At 36.2% G+C, this 16,413-nt stretch overlaps 1 protein-coding gene across 1 annotated transcript in view; it reads left to right on the forward strand.

The window, feature by feature from the left end:
• Positions 1–16,413, forward strand: part of PROS1 (protein S) — a 67,353-nt gene that overhangs the window by 21,958 nt on the left and 28,982 nt on the right. Inside the window, exons 2-3 of the mRNA XM_008538255.2 lie at positions 4,298–4,455; positions 7,173–7,197. Of these exons, the coding sequence (XP_008536477.2) occupies positions 4,298–4,455; positions 7,173–7,197 (183 nt within the window). The remainder of the gene's footprint in view (positions 1–4,297; positions 4,456–7,172; positions 7,198–16,413) is intronic.

Genomic DNA, 16,413 nt, shown 5'->3' on the forward strand with positions numbered 1-16,413 from the left:
AAGGACCTCTCCTTGACCACGGCGGAACTGAATTGGACAGTGGGGGAATTGTCCTATGAGCAGAGGCGATGCTAACCCCACTACCCCACTGTCCTTATTACAGGTGCTTAAATTAAGACCAATAACAATAAATTACTTTTTTGGAGGTAAGACAATCAAATTTATGCACAAAAACAAAGATTTTCCTCCATAGAAAATATTGAAGGGAACATGTGAAGGCCGTGAAGACATTTTCAAGAGAATTCCAGTTATTGTTTGAACAATAGTTATGTTATTGGCATAATAATTGTTCAACCTGCTGTGGTCACTATTTTGAGGGGATGACTCAGATAAGTTACAAATTCAAGTAGATTCAGTCATACTTCTCATCTTGAATGTTTTATAACTAAACGTCATAGCCTGAAATTTTGAATCTGAATGTAACACTTTTCAAGCAACATACTTGAGTTTTAACAAGGACTTTCTTGTGAAAGTTCTTAATCCAAAGAAGGGAAAGACACAATTAGAGGCAGTGTGGTAATGCAAAAAGGGCTCAGATTTGGAGGCAGGCTTGGCTCTGCTCTCAGTTGTGTGAATTTGGTAAAATTGATTCCACTTCCCTGTGTTTTAGTTTGTTCATGATTGAAATGGGAAAATTACTATCTATTTAGAACAGTTGTGATGAGGATTAAAGGCGATAGTGCAAAAACAGCATTCAGGTGCTTGGGTGCCGTGGGTATTAGTATGATCAGTAATGGAGCTTTTTAGACCTTCCTGCAGGCCAGCAGGGTGGATGCTTTGGGCAGATCAACTTTGATCCAGCTGGTAAAAGCCCTTCTAACCACGTTTTTGTCTCATCCTACAGCCATGTAGTTCTTAATTTGGATCTGTGATATGTTTGTAACTTTTTGACAAGGTGTAGTAGACTCTTGTGAAAGCACACTCTGTTAGATGGATTGGTTTATTTTATAAAGGGTAGTACATGTTTTATTTAAGACATCAAACTTGTCCACTCCATAATCACATAATTTCTTCTATAAACCAAGTGCATTGTGGGCATTTGGTGGAGAATACACAGAAGAGACACCTTCTAGGAAGGTGGATATATTTAAATTCCTGTCCCATTAGCACCACTTCCTAGCTCTATGACCTTGGGTACATCTTGTAACCTCTCTCAGCTTCAATTTCTTCAACAGGAAAATGGGGGTGATAATTCTGTCCTGTAGTTTATTTCATGATTTATGTGAGAATAAAATGAAATAATTAAAATACACTTTAAAAATTATTAAGCACCATGCCAATTTAAAGCATTATTGAGTTGAACCTAGATGAAATAAAACGTAAACTTTCAAATTTAGACAAAATTATTTTATTGTTAGCATCAGGATCCTTTAGGTCACAGGTGTAACAATTCTTTTTAACATTCCTCTTGTCAATGGAGTCAATGGGACTTGTGCCTGTTTCTGAGCAGCAGCAGGTGGTAATCACGTGTCTGAGCATTGGGATGCCTGTGATCTGTCGGACTTTTGCTGCCTATTAGCTTTGTAACTTAAGGCAAACATCTTGCATGCTCTTTACCTGAGTCTCATCATCTCTGAAATGATGGCAGTTAGTATGTTTCCTTCTAGTTTTATAAATTCATGTGGGCTTTCCTTTAAACCACTGCCTTGTTCTCCCTGGACAGTTGAGAACTTCCCCTTTCACAAACATGAATCTAGCGTATGTTATTACACCTGGTCTGTGGCCTGCAGTGGGGGCCTTTATAGGGAAGGAGGTATGCTTAAATATCAGTATTAAACTCTCAAGTCCAAAACTTAATATTCTGTGAGGAACAAATGCCAAAGAGTGGTGTTTATGGTTTGTTTCTAAGTGCATTTGACCTTGATTTTTTGTTATTGCATCAATGTATTCATCTTTCAAAGAAAGTGTCATTGTTTTCCCAGAAAGACTAATATATTTGCTTTGAAGTTCAGAAGAGCCACGTTTTTGCTATGTTTATTGTAAAATAGCTTAAAACTACTTCAGATGAAGAGATAATCGCCCATGTCAGACTCGTTCACATGGGCTGCCGTTTACCCGTCAGTAATATGCTTGGCGGGCAGTGTGCTCACAGAATGGTGTCTTTTAGACACACAGCCTTGATTTAATCTTTATCTTAATGAATAGTGATAAAAATGGTCAGGTTGGGTTAAAAATGTAACCCAAACAGTTTATTTACTTAGTCATCACATTTAAACTTCTGTTTTGGCAAGTAAGAGAAATAAAGTAACACTACTTACTTCACTGTTGAAAGTTGTTCAATTATTCAACTAATAATTATGATGATTGTTGATTAATTAGTCCTTTTGCTTTTCCTTTTCTTCCTTGTATTGTCAGCTTTTGAGTATTTATCTCTTATTATTTACCAGGTAATAAGAGAAATAACAGAAAAATAAATTTAGCTGTTTATATTATTTGCTTATCATCTTAGTGAAAGAATCACTTGTGGTTAAAATCAGAATTAAAAAAATTTTTTGTAGATTTTATTTGTGCTTTTAAAATTTCCAATAAAAAAAAATTCCAATTAAAAAACACTGGTATGGGTGACTTTTTCTTTGTGTGTTTCTGTGTTTTCCAAATTTCCTGCAATGCAGCCATATTACTTTCCTGAGTAGAAAATGGTAAATTTTGCAGTGGTGTGCTGGAGTCAGCTTATACTGGCTCACACAGGCCAGTTGTTAAATTTTCAGGAATTTTGTGAGCCAGCTGTTAAGCATAGCTGTTTAAAACGATTAAATTACATAAACTTACAATTAAATAAATTATATTAAAAAAGGTAAGAAAAACAGTATTCTATTCACTTACTGAAATAATAAACCAAAACTTCATACTCTCCATTCTTCAAATATAATTGCAATCAGTAGTTTGAGGGTCTTTCTAAACTCTTTTCTGTGTGTTTGTCCACATGGTATTTACAGATCTACAAGTATGGCTGATGTACATAGGATTATGCTATAGGTGTGCATTCCACAATTTGTGTTTTTAAACTTAATAATATGTCTTGGACATCTTCAGTACAAGAGCATCTTCTTTCCTTTTAATAGCTGCATATCATTACACAGTACGGATGTATTATAGCTTATTTTTCCATTTCCTTCTTGATAGTTATTTAGGTTGTTTCTAATTTTTTCATATTATGAACAATCTGTCAATAAACATTCTATACATGCCCTTTCCAGCACAGGTGCATATGTGTAGGACATAGTTGGAAGCAGAATTGTTGAACTGAATAGTAAATGTGCTTTAAATTTTCAGATATTACCGAAGTACCTTCCAATGATGCTTACCAGTTAAATTCCTATCACCAATGTACAAGAATACAGTTTCCCTTTGCCCTCATCAAAGTTGATATTATCAGTCTTTTAAATTTTTCTAAATCTAATAGGCAAAAATCTAATTATTTTTTAAAGTTTGCATTGAACATCTTTTCACATTTTTATTGCTCATTTAAATTATTTTTCTGTAGTTTATATGATTTTCTTTGTATGTTTTTGCTTACATTTTGTTTATACTATTTAAATCATTTTGTATTTAATCTTGCATATATTCCTGTATCAGTTGGCTTATTGTTTGCTTTTTTTAATTTGCAAAAGTTGCTTATAACTTCTGGATGTAATTTTTTCTATTCTATATGATGCAGATATTTTCCTCCAATCTGTTGCTTGATGTTGAAGTTTGTCATGTTATTTTTGTTGCTGTTCTTCAACTGTTTAAAATTTTTTATGTAGTTGAAGTTACCGATGTTTTTCTCTTTGCCTTCTATTTTTTGTACTTTGCACAAAGTCTTCCTTTTTCCATGAGTTTTTATTCTCTTGTTTGTATGAATAATCAAGTGTTTTACCCTATCAGACATCTTTTAAATAGCTGACTGGATCTCTGTCTCCACAGAGACCATGCAAGTTTCCCGTTAAAATTGAAAGAGTTTGTTACTCTGGCTTTAAAGATGGTGTGGCCACGGCTGATGTGGCTGTTGTAGCATGATGCTTTTTCAATGTGGTCATGATATGGGAAACATTAAATACCGTCTGGTACTTGGACCTCAAGCACAGGCTTGAGTAATTTGTGTAGGTCATTATACACGTTCTGTAGGTGCACAGCAACCTGCTCTGATTTGTGAACTGAAGAGCTTACGTATCTGCATTTTTTCTCAGTTCAACCGTACTGATTTTAAAGGTCATACAATTCACAGGCAGAAAATGATTTTAATCATCATTGTTTAGTAGAATAATATAGGTGGAGAAATGAAAGATTTATTCATATAAACTTATTTTTCCTTTAGTTTTGTCAAAGCAACATGCTTCACAAGTCCTGGTTAGGAAACGCCGTGCAAATTCTATTCTTGAAGAAACCAAAAAGGGTAATCTTGAAAGAGAATGCATTGAAGAACTGTGCAATAAAGAAGAAGCCAGGGAGATCTTCGAAAATATCCCTGAAACGGTAAGAATTCATGAAAACTAGTAAGTTAGCATACCTAGACATACAGTTACAGATGGGACATTTCCAGCTTGAGTCTCTGTTCCCTTGTGTTCCTTTTTAAAGTTAGTGAAGGAGTCTATCACCTTCCACATGTGACCACTGAAGCCTTTCAGGAGGAAGTACCTTCAAAAGAAAGTGGGCTTGTTAGGAGGACACTCTCTCCAAAAGCAATGTGCTCTGACCAAAATACAATTCAATTATACCTAATTGTCAGAAAATGGTATTGACCTCAAGAGTTTATAATTACTTTCTTGCAACCAGAATTTGTTAGTATTGGGTGGAGGGGGAGACATCCCGAGTATAGTGTGTGCGTGTGCGCACATGTGTGTGTGATTGCATTGTTATCGCTATCCTTCCTTAAATCTCTCCTTTGGCGTTTTTAACCAGGCTTTAGAAAATAGACCCTCTAATCCAGAGCTTGGCACGTAATAGGCACTCAGTGAATGCTTACTGAAGAATTCTTTACAGTACTGTGTTCTCTCAGTATAAATTATTCCATAAACCCTTGGGGAGTTTCCAGAGCCCATTTCATATCATCCACAACCCCTGGGGTTAGAATTTATATCTTTCATGTAGAAATTTTTCCAAGTTAGTCTAGAAGAATCTAATCATAAAGACTCCTAAATATAATCCAGAAATAGAGGACCCCTAGACCTTTTGTATAATCCCCTAATTTTCCTAGAGAAGGATGTTCTGTAACATGTCCTGTGGATAGCAGGAGTATAAATAGTGCCTCTAAGAATTAGGGTGAGGATGACCTTGAGAATTCCAGTTTGATAACCTTCAGGTTACCTCAGATATTTTCCCTGAGGTGAACTGTGTAACCAAAAGGAGATGAGGGAGAAAACGTGCAAAGTACCTCCCTTATCTCCGCCGTGGCTCCCGGGACGTGAGACTAGTTGGGAGAGAGTGAGCAGGAACCATTTGTCTGTACTCAGAGAACTTGCCCAAGACAGTGAGACCTGTGTTCTCTGGGATGCTCTTTAATCCTTGTATCTCCACCTACTCTAATAGGTTCAAAGGGAATTTTTCCCAAGGTACCCAAAGATTTGTTTTTAATACTCTCTGGGATTGAATCAAAATGTTTCCCTCTTAGTTTTGTTGCTTTTTGTGCATAAACAATTGACAAGACAAAAATATTTTATTCCACACAATATATGAGTGTTCATTGTGTAGGAAACAAATACACATACACACATGCACACACAAAAAAAACGCACACATTTCTTTTTATTATGAGAACTGAAAATACATCCCAAAGTAGAACAAAATAATGAACTCCAATATGCCTACCTCCCCTCAACAGTTATCAACAATCTGCCATTCTTGTTTTGCCTATTCTGTACCCCACCCACTCCAAATTTTTGCTTTGTTTTGTTGGAACATTTTAAGGCAAACCTGCATGCCCAAGACATCATATTACTGTATCACCCATAGCTACTTGAGTATGTATTTCTAACACTGTACCCAAGTTCTTAGAGCTCAGCCTCAAATTAGCAAATGAGGAGTGAGGCAGAAGGCATAGAGAGGAAGGAAAGAGTGGGAAAGAGAAACTCATTGATGTGCTTCCTTTCCTGCACTCATTCTGACAATGATGTTATTGACAGAAGAGACTGAGATGATAGGGAGAGTAAGGAAGAAATGGAAGACATGAAAAAGAAATTTGTTACTGCTTCTCACTTTCTGTCCTGACCCAGCCTCTCCCCGTCCACATCCCTAATACCCCAGTCCACATCTTCCATCTCTACCCATTTCTTCCCTTCCCATTGTCTCTAACATATTCCTTTCACCATCACACCCTCTCCTTTTGAACACATTTGTTGTTGCTTACGCTCTTGGCTTTTGTTCTGTAGAAGACAACACCTCTGCCTGAATTACTTGGTGGGAGATCCCATCCTTATTAACTAGTAGATAGGTAGGTTTATGTGTGAGAGGAGGAAAGAGTGAGCACTTTAACTGTGTATTGGATGAAGTTATGTTCTGTACTTGAGTATGTTTTTGTGTAGAAACACTGGTTTCTCATGTGGTGTTCTTGTGCTAATAATGCTGCACATTAGATGTATTATGGCTTAAGAAGACTTTTGTGAACTAGCCTGTGAACCTTATCATCAGAAATCATTTTTAACATTTTTCTCCTTTTGGTAAAGTACATTCCTTAGTCCAGATTACTAATTTGCAGGGAAACTTTTGGTACATAATCAATTTACAAGTAAGGTATTACATGTATGTAAGATACTAAAAGATAAATGTCCGCTTTAATTCAGTTCAAATTATGTCATTGTTATTCAACATTGAATCTAGTTTGTGTAATCAGTATGACATGAAATTTATCAAATGGGTCTGTAATCATTATGGAAAAATTAAAGGATTTACCAAAAGGGGGCATATGTGATTACATTTAACATTTTCAATAGAACCTGTTTTCAGATTAAAAGCTTTTGAAACATGATTTAATTGATCAATATTGCTTTAAGCCTAAGCATCTTGTTGACTTAATGTTATTAGTTATCTACTTCTGGTATATTTTACTATAGAAAAATGCTATATTATAATTGAAAATGAAAGTTATATGTAATTTATTTGTATCTTTAATATAAAAACACATTTTAAAATTAAATTTTAACTCTATAGTGAAATTTAAGTTTGCTAAGATATATTTTTATTTTCTTTCTTTCTAGGAATATTTTTATCCAAAATATTTAGGTAAGTTCAAAGGCTCTCAGTCATATAATCTCAGAAATGGAATGGAACTTAGATATGACCAAGTCTCACCCTCCACCTGTGTGCATTCCGTTCAAAACAAGTTCATGAGCCGCGGGCGGAAGATCACATTCTATACGCAGTTTTACTGTCCTTTTATTAAAAGCCATGTAGACAAATTTGGAATGGTTCTTTAATTACCATGTGGCATTTTGACTTTTGGTCTTTTATGTTCTTGTGCCTTTCTCATAAAGAGTCATTGGGCTGATGCAAAGTTATATTTAGGTACTAGAACATTCTTTATAAGTATGTGAGTTTTCACAGGTAGTCTTTTAATGAGAGCAAAGATCTCTGTACTGCCCAGAGCTTATGACATAAGTAATAATTATTTAAATGTCCTCTCTTTGCAACACCATTTCATCATTCTCTGCAATATCCTACCTAAGCTTTGCTTTTGGATACAGTTCTGGACTCTCAAGGAGTGAAATAGCATTTCTACACCCAGATAGATTAGATGATTTCAACTAAACGTCTATTAAAGATAAACTTCAGTTTGCCTTAAGCAAATATAGAAATATTTTATTAATTTTTCTTGGGAGAGTTGTCAGCATTTCCGGACAATAAAAGCGGAGTGTAATTTGTACACCTCCTTCTCTTGGGATGCTCTCTGGGTCCAGCCCGGAGAGATGTGCTCTCCCTCCCCTTTTAGGCTCAGAATAGTCCCATCTGTGCATGTTTTCACCCTACTCTCATCCTAGCCAACTTGAGGCTCCAATCAAGCAAGATTTACTTGAAGAAAAAAGTAGAAATGCACTCTGATATACATTAATAACTATGCAGCTTAAAATTGTTAATACAATTTTGCAAATGACTATTTATATTAAACCCTCATTTCTCTTGAAATTTCAGTATTTACTGATAGTTTAGGTTGTGACTTTTGTTTGTTCTTGTTTTGTGTCTGAGTACCCATGCTGAGACACCAGGGACCGTGTGTAGATAAGGGAATGTTTATCCCTTCCCCTCCTTCTGGGGAGCCTCACATTGAAATGATGGTATGTATTTATATTAGCCCTTCAGGACAGTTAACAAGACAGGAGCCCAACATTATTTGGGAAAAGACACTTTTAGAACAAAGTGCTGTTTTTCATAGCTCCTGAAGTGGTTACTCTTCTAGTTTTTGAGTGTCCACGAGAATGTGAATCTTATTTGTGTGGCACATCCTGAGCCAAGGAGACCAACTGTAATCTGCTGCGTCTCGTTTCACCCTCTCATCTGCCACAGGACGTCAGTTCAGTGATGTCTCTCTTTAGAACTCTGTGTCGTGACCCATTTCTGTTCTGTAGGCTGCTGGGTGTTTTCCAGTTGATTTACTATAATTTCTTTTTATCTCCAATCTAACATTTATCTCCTGAAAAGTCTTAGAATTATTTAACCTTTATGAGCCACAGTTTTTTCATTTGTCATGTGGGTAGTAGCAAGTTACCTACCAAGTTTCTAACAAGAAATAAAATTCGGCGATGTTTCCATAGCTCTCATAAAATATTTCATGCTCATTCTCTTGGTTTTTCTTCCCTGACTTCTCCTTGATTCCCATTCTCTTTCTCTCCTTCCTTTTTCCAGCTCTGAATAACAGACTTAAACAATTTCATTTGAATTTGGAAAGAGGATACTATAAAAATTGTGTAGCAATATTATTTGTCTCTATTTATGAAAATGCAACAAGATTTTCTAAAGCTTTAAGCTGCCGTATCTTAAAAGGAAAGTGGGATATTGATGTGCATCCATGAAAAACATCTCTTTTTTTTGTAAAGTTATACATGACTCACTTTATAAGCAAAAACTAAGCGTTTGCATTGTTAAAGTGGAGACAAGATACAATATCAAGATTATTTTAGGTAGGAGTTAGAATATTTTATAATAAAAATAGACTATTTGAATCTTAAAAATTATAAGGTGCATTAAAAAATATAATATTAATCCTTGTTTCCTAGGTCTATGTAATGAAGCTGTGTTTCTGCAGGCTTCATTACTCTAGAAGATATAGACCTTTGATCACAGAGTACATTTGGATAAAGATAAATATCATTTTAATACTACATTATGTGTTTTGGGGAAGTTACTTAGATAAGATGTTTTTCTTTTTCTCTTTTATCCCTCTCAACTTACTCTTTTCTGGCTCCACCCAACTTTCTTTCTTTTTTTATTTCTTTTTGGTGACAAAGATTGGCCCTGAGGAACTAACATCTGTTGCCAGTCTTCCTCTGTTTGCTTGAGGAAGATTGTTGCTGAGCTGACATCTGTGGCAATCTTCGTTTATTTTATGTTGGATGCCACCACAGCATGGCATGATGAGCGGTGCTAGGTCTGAGCCTGGGATCTGGGCCTGTGAACTCTGGACCACCAAAGCAGAGCACACGAACATAACCACTACACCACCAGGCCAGTCCAGCCACCCAACTTTCTTTTCTCTTTGCCTATCTTATTTGGAAGCATGGTAGAAAAACCAAGTACTAAAAAATAAATAAATAAGACGTGGGTTCTAGGCCCAGAACTAAACATTTCTACTGTTTAGTTCTGTTAAGTTAGTATCAGGTTAAGCAAGTTATTTAATTTTTCAAGTTCTGTATTTAAATATACACTATAACTGTATTTTCTAACTTCAAGCTGTTGGGAATAACAAGTAAGTGTATTTATGTAGATAGACTTCTTACTGCATAAGACTTTCCTCAAAAGTAAAGTATTATTATTTAACTGACCTATATTGTGAAACAAAAAATACTTTTAATTACTTTTTATTTAAATTTTACATTTTAGTTTATTTATATATAGGCATATGCAATGAACTCCCCTATTGAAAACAGAAAAGAAATATTCTACATAAGTTAAACTTTTCTGTCTTTGATTTGTATATTCTGTAGTCCAGTGGCCCTAATTGGAAAAAAAACCCTCACAAACCTTTATAATCCTGCCGCTGGTAAGCCTAACAGTAACTTCACTAATTACCACAGCTCCTGCATGGAGCTCCTTACAGCGAGGTGAGGACACCCAAGGAAGCAGACCACTAACTAACCCATACTTTCTGGACAATATTTAGATTTAGAGTTTCAGGAGTTCAGAAAGCACTTCAGTCTATCCACATGTCCCATGTTCTGCATTGAAAACATGGAATTTGGACAGAAATACTTTGGATTTCATTATATAAATGTAATTTTTTAAGTTGTGTTCTTTTCCTTAGAAAATAGAATAAATATCTCTATTATCTATATAAACCTTTAAAATATCATCTGATACATTGGATGATGCTATTAATGAGAGAGAAACTTCTTGGGAAGAATGCTAAATTCTGAGCCTAAGTATAAACTTTAGAAATAATTTTTAGTTTCTAGATCTTGCCAAATTGGTGAATTAGCACAGACTGCTGACTCCTTCTCTTGGAATCACCTCAAGAGAAATTATAGCATTCCAGGCACTAATAGTAACAAAATAAAATGAAAAACAAGAAATATGAGGAACTGTGGCAGATTGAAGGCTGGCCTGACCTGGTGCGTGTGGGGATTGAGGTGCTGACTGCTGAGGCAGCAGTAAGACGACAGACACGAGTATTTAAAAAATGATCTAAGCATTCAAATCAAGACTATTTTTTAAAAGTATAATAGAGCAAACACTGAGTTATAAGAAATAAGGAAGTAACAAAAATAGCAATAGAAGTAAGTTAAATAGAAAACAAAAGAGAGGATTAACAAAAGCAAAATCTCAGTCTTTGAAAAGGTTGGTAGATTAGACTGGCCTCTGGCAATAATAATCAAGGAAAAAGAAAAAATGGAAAGAGGAAATGCCAAAATACAAAGTATAGGATAAAAAGGGGGAAATACTATAAACCCAACATGGTTTGTATTTATAATCGTAAAATAAAGGTAATCATAAAATAAAATATAATCACAAAATATGACAAAAGATAATCATAAAATATTACAAACAGCTATACCAAAATATGTTTGGAAATGATAAAATGGATACATTCTTAGAAAAATATAAAACATCTGTAATTTCAAGGGAGGAAATACAGAACTTGGGTATACAAATAAGTACTAAACAAGCCAAAACCTTGATTAAAGCCCGCTTCTCTGTATTTTCCCCCAAATCCAGACCCAGGTGCTTTACAGATGATCTCTTCCAAATTTAAAGAAATTGTTAAATTCTCTCTTTAAAGTTGTCATAGAAAATAGAAAAAGACTCTATGCTGTGAACTTATTATGAAAAAGTCTGATATAATCCTGATTCTAAAACCAAATGAGAACAACGCAAGGAAATAAAAACATAATTCCTTTTTATTTATGAAGTAATTTTAAATAAAATGATATTCAGTCTAATCTAAAGTATATTAAAATAATATATTATGATAATGTAGGGCTTATTCCAGAAATTCAAGGATGGTTTAGCATCAGAAAATCTATCAGAGTAATTCTCCACATAAATAGCATATTGTTATCTTAGTTCATACAGAAAAAGAAGTTGATAAAGTCCAACATTTAATTGTGGTAAAAACGTTTGGCAAACTGATTATAAGAGAACTTTCTGAGCTTGGTAATGATTATGTGTAGAATAACCAAATAATTTATCTTCCAAATTTTAACACTTTTGTCCAGTACTAATACTATACTAGATAAGTGCCAAGTAAAAAAGAATAAAATAGGACTGTCCTGGGCAAGTTGGCATGTATGGTTATGCTAATAATATGCACCCAACATGAGAGAAAGAAAGAGGAAAAGGAAGAAAGGAAGGAAGGGAGGGAGGGAGGGAGGGAGAGATGGAGGGAGAGAGAGAGGAAGGAGAAGGAAGGAGAAGGAAGAAAGGAGGGAAGAAAGGAAGGAAGAAAAATAAAACCTATAGTAAACATACTTAATGGATAAACTTTAGATACAGTCTCTTTATGATTGAGAACAAGAAGAGAAGCACTGGAGGTTACAGCCAATGCAATAAGGAAAGAAAAACAAGTAAGAATTGTGTAGGTCATGAGGCAAAATATGACTATCATTATCTGTAATTGATACGATGATCTACCTAGAAAAACTAGACTCCATAGACAAAGCATTAGAGCACATAAAAGCTTTTAGATGATTCTAAGACTATCCTATAAAAATCAGTGATAGTTCTTTGTACAAACAATATTTTAGTAGAAAATGAAAGATAATACCATTAGTAATAGCAAATCCCATAAAATATCTAAAATATCTTAAGACTACATAACATCTCTATAGAGAAAATTTTAAAACTCTAAGGATATAGAAGATGAACTGAAATCATGGAAAGATATTTCATGATCTTGAATTGAGTGATGGCATAAGGAGATCACTTCTCAAATTAATCTATATATTCAAAGCAATCCTGTTTAAAATTCCAGCTGGATTTTTTAAAAGGAATTCAGTAAGTTCACTTTAGTGTTTAAATCATGGAATAAAAGTCCACACATGCCTAAATAAACCTTAAAAAATGCAAAAGGAAGACACACCTCATCAAATATTAATGCTACAAAACTATAGAAAGAAATCCGTATGATATTGTCAAAAGAACATGTTGACTAGTGAACATAAAGAGTTTAGGGGTAGACTCATGTATATATGGAAACCTAATATTTGATAAAGATGACACCACAAATCACCATGAATTGCTGAGGAGATGAAGTTGGGAGGACTGGCTAACTATAATCAGAAAAATAAATCTGGGTTTCTAACTACCACCCAACATAAAGATGAATTCTAGGTGGAATAAAGACCGAAATTTCAAGGTAAAACTATGAAATTAAAGAAAAAATATGGGAAAATATTTTTGTGATCAATGGCATGGAAAAAAACCTGCAAATGCACAAACCATAAGGCAAAATAATTGGTAAATTTGATTACAACAAAATTAAGAGCTTCTCTTAAAAGACAGACATAAAAATAAGGTTAAGAGACAGATAACAAAACGAGAGAGATTTATAAATGTTTGAATTTCTGCAAACCTACATGAACAATAAGTACCAATAGAAAAACAGTTTAAAAATAATAAAGAAAATTTTCAGAGGAACAAACCCCCCAATTTTTTATGTGACATGAAGATATGCTCCCTGTCACTAGAAATCAGAAAAACAATATATCACTTCATTACCTATTCTGGCAACAATTAGGAAGCCAAGACATAGAAATTCTTATGCTCTGCTGGTGGAAATGTGCCTCTGGAGAGACACTAAGTACATACCTATCTAATGATCCTACAGTTCTGGAAACCCCTGGATACCCATTCCAAAGAAATTTTTTTGTGTGTGTGAGGAAAATTGGCCCTGAGCTGACACTTGTTGGCAATCTTCCTCTTTTTGCTTGAGAAAGATTGGTCCTGAGCTAACATCTGTGCCAATCTTCCTGTATTTTGTATGTGTGACGCCACCACAGCATGGCTCGATGAGTGGTGTGTAGGTCTGTGCCCAGAATCCGAACCCACAAACCCCAGGCTGCTGATGCAGAGCGTGTAAACTTAACCACTATGCCACCAGGCTGGCTCCCCGAAGAAATTCTTATGCATGCATTAATGAGACGTGCATGAAGATGTCCATGCAGTGCTGCTTGTAGGGGTGGGAAACTGGAGGCAATCTGAGTATCTCTCATGGGTAGAGAGGATTATAAAAATGGTAGTTGCATGCCATGGAGTAATGTTTAGCAGTTAGAAACAATAAATTATATGGAGCAGCATGGATGGATCATAAAAATACAGTACTGAATAAGAAATGTCAGAGAATGTGATACATAAAACACAACCATTTACAGATTTAAAAATTCATGAACACAAAATTATAAATACGTATTTCATAAGAACACATACAAATGAAAAAATATATATTAACCCATTCGAATGGTTGCCTAATTGGTGAATGAGAGCGTACATGGAGATGAAAAGGAGCACATAGGGGCCATCCACGTGGCCTAGCAGTTAAGTTTGGCAGCCTGGGTTTGGTTCTGGGGTGCGGACCTACACTACTCATCATGTTGTGGCAGTGATCCACATAGAAAATAGAGGAAGACTGGCACAAGATGCTAGCTCAGGGCAAATCTTCCTCAGCAAAAAAAAGGAGTATATATATTTTAGAGCAGCAAGCAATGGGCTTTTCAAAGGCCAATAATGATAATGTACCATTAAAGAGGGAGTATGAATAGCTCAGCTTTCTGCTTTAGAATTGAAAACAAGCAAACGTTCAGACTTTTACGTAATGACCTCTTCTGTGATTTAAAGAAGAGGGATGTAGAGTAGTTTCTTGGAGAGAAGAAAACTTTACAGGACTCTGGCTCTGCTGTAATCCCAATACAACCTTTCTTTAGGTGACAATGGCTGTTTGAACTATTTTTCAAAATTGACAAATTAAGACAGCCAACACAGTCTTGGTGGTAAAAGGGAGTTCAATAGTTTGGTCCCTAATAAAATCAATGAGGAAAAAAAGTAAATAGAAGGTATTTGTAGGAACTGTCATAGCATAGAACCAACATTTCTTTCTAGGCTACTCTGTCCTGACCACTGGAACCTCTCCTGAAAGTGCCTTTTTCTTAGGCTTTCCTCCCTTATGGCCCTAATTTCTGTTTCTAATCCCATCTCTTCTGCTTCAGGCTACAAAAGCTAGGACAACCTGTCTCCAGGTCTCACCTGCCTACTCACTCTCTCCAACCCCCCCTCCCCCCCCAGTCCTGCTGTGCAATAAGAAAGAAGTGGGAAGCGAGGGCTCTGTACTGCGCTGCTTTGGGGTGGCTATGCGACTGGCTCTCCACACTGTAATCCTGGGTGCGGGTTTCCATTAGCACATGATCACGTCTATTCCTATAAACTTCTGTAAAAGTTGCTTTATGGGTTAAATCTACTTTGCACTCTAGCCTGGGATCCTGATCACCATATGAAACATTTTACCTGGTACCTTCAACCTAAAGACTTTCAAGTTTTGGTTGTTATTCTTTGTCAAATTTGTCCAGAGGTGCAAAAGTAGGCTTTCTCACAGACGAGGATCCTAATGTAATATCCACAATAGAAAAAGCTGATTTGGGGATTGGGTGATTCAGGAGGAGGGACAAATGAACACAGGGAAAGAATACTCAAGATGTAAAACTGCTTAGGTCTCATTTGGCCTCCAGAAAGACCATCATGATGTAAGGTCTTGTTTCTATGGGAAAATATTCTAACCCAGCATGGTAGGCTGAATAATGACCCCCCAAAGATGTTCATGTCCTAATCCTCAGAACCTATGAATGTTACCCTATATGACAAAAGGGATCTAGAGATGGGGACGTTATCCTGGATTATCTGGATGGGCTCAGTGTAATCATAATGTCCTTATGCGAGGAAGACAGGAGATCAGGGTTGGTAGTAGGACATGTGACAATGAAGCAGAAGTTGGGAGTGACGTGAGGACGGGTCCATGAGCCAAGGAATGCAAGTGGCCTCCAGCAGCTGAAAAGGCAAGGAAACAGACTCTCCTTAAGTCTCCGGAAGGAGCCAGCCCTGCTGACACCTTAGTTTTAGACTTCTGATCCCTGTAGCTGTAAGAGAATAAACTCGGGTTGTTTTAAGCCACCAAGATTGTGGTAATTTGTCACAGCACCAATAGGAAACCAATACACACACTGACTTCAAATGAGCCTTTGGATCCATCTGTGATAAACTGTGTTTTCCAAAGATGGCTGTAAAATGTACTCCACCTCACACACTCTTCTGCAATGTCGTCTTGCCGCCCGCATCACTATCTGGGGTCTATCCTTGCCACTCCTCCCGCTTGAAGCTGGGTGGACCCTGGGACTGCCTGATCAAAGGAATATGGTGGAAGTGACAAAACGCCTCCTAATTGGCCTGGCAGCTTCCACCTTCTTCCTCTTGGAAGCTAGCTGCCATGAAAGAAGCGCTGCTTTAGGACCAGCTAAGAGACATTCGGCACAGGGAGAAGCCCTGAAGCTTGACATGCCATGTGGAGAGAGAGGCCAGGGAGCCTGAGCTGTCAGACAGGTGAGCGCAAAGCTGTGTTGGAGGTGGCTCCTTCAGTGTGCGCAGCAGACAAACAGCCCAAACAAACCCTCTCCAAATATTTGACCCACAGATCGTGAACAAAATAGAATGATTATTTTAAGCTACTAATTTTGGGAGTTGTTTGTTACTCAGGAAAAGATAACTAAATCCACCTTTTCAGTTAGATAGTGACTATCTGTACAATGA

This window comes from Equus przewalskii, chromosome 18 (assembly GCF_037783145.1).
Source record: "Equus przewalskii isolate Varuska chromosome 18, EquPr2, whole genome shotgun sequence".
NCBI classification, from domain to species: domain Eukaryota; kingdom Metazoa; phylum Chordata; class Mammalia; order Perissodactyla; family Equidae; genus Equus; species Equus przewalskii.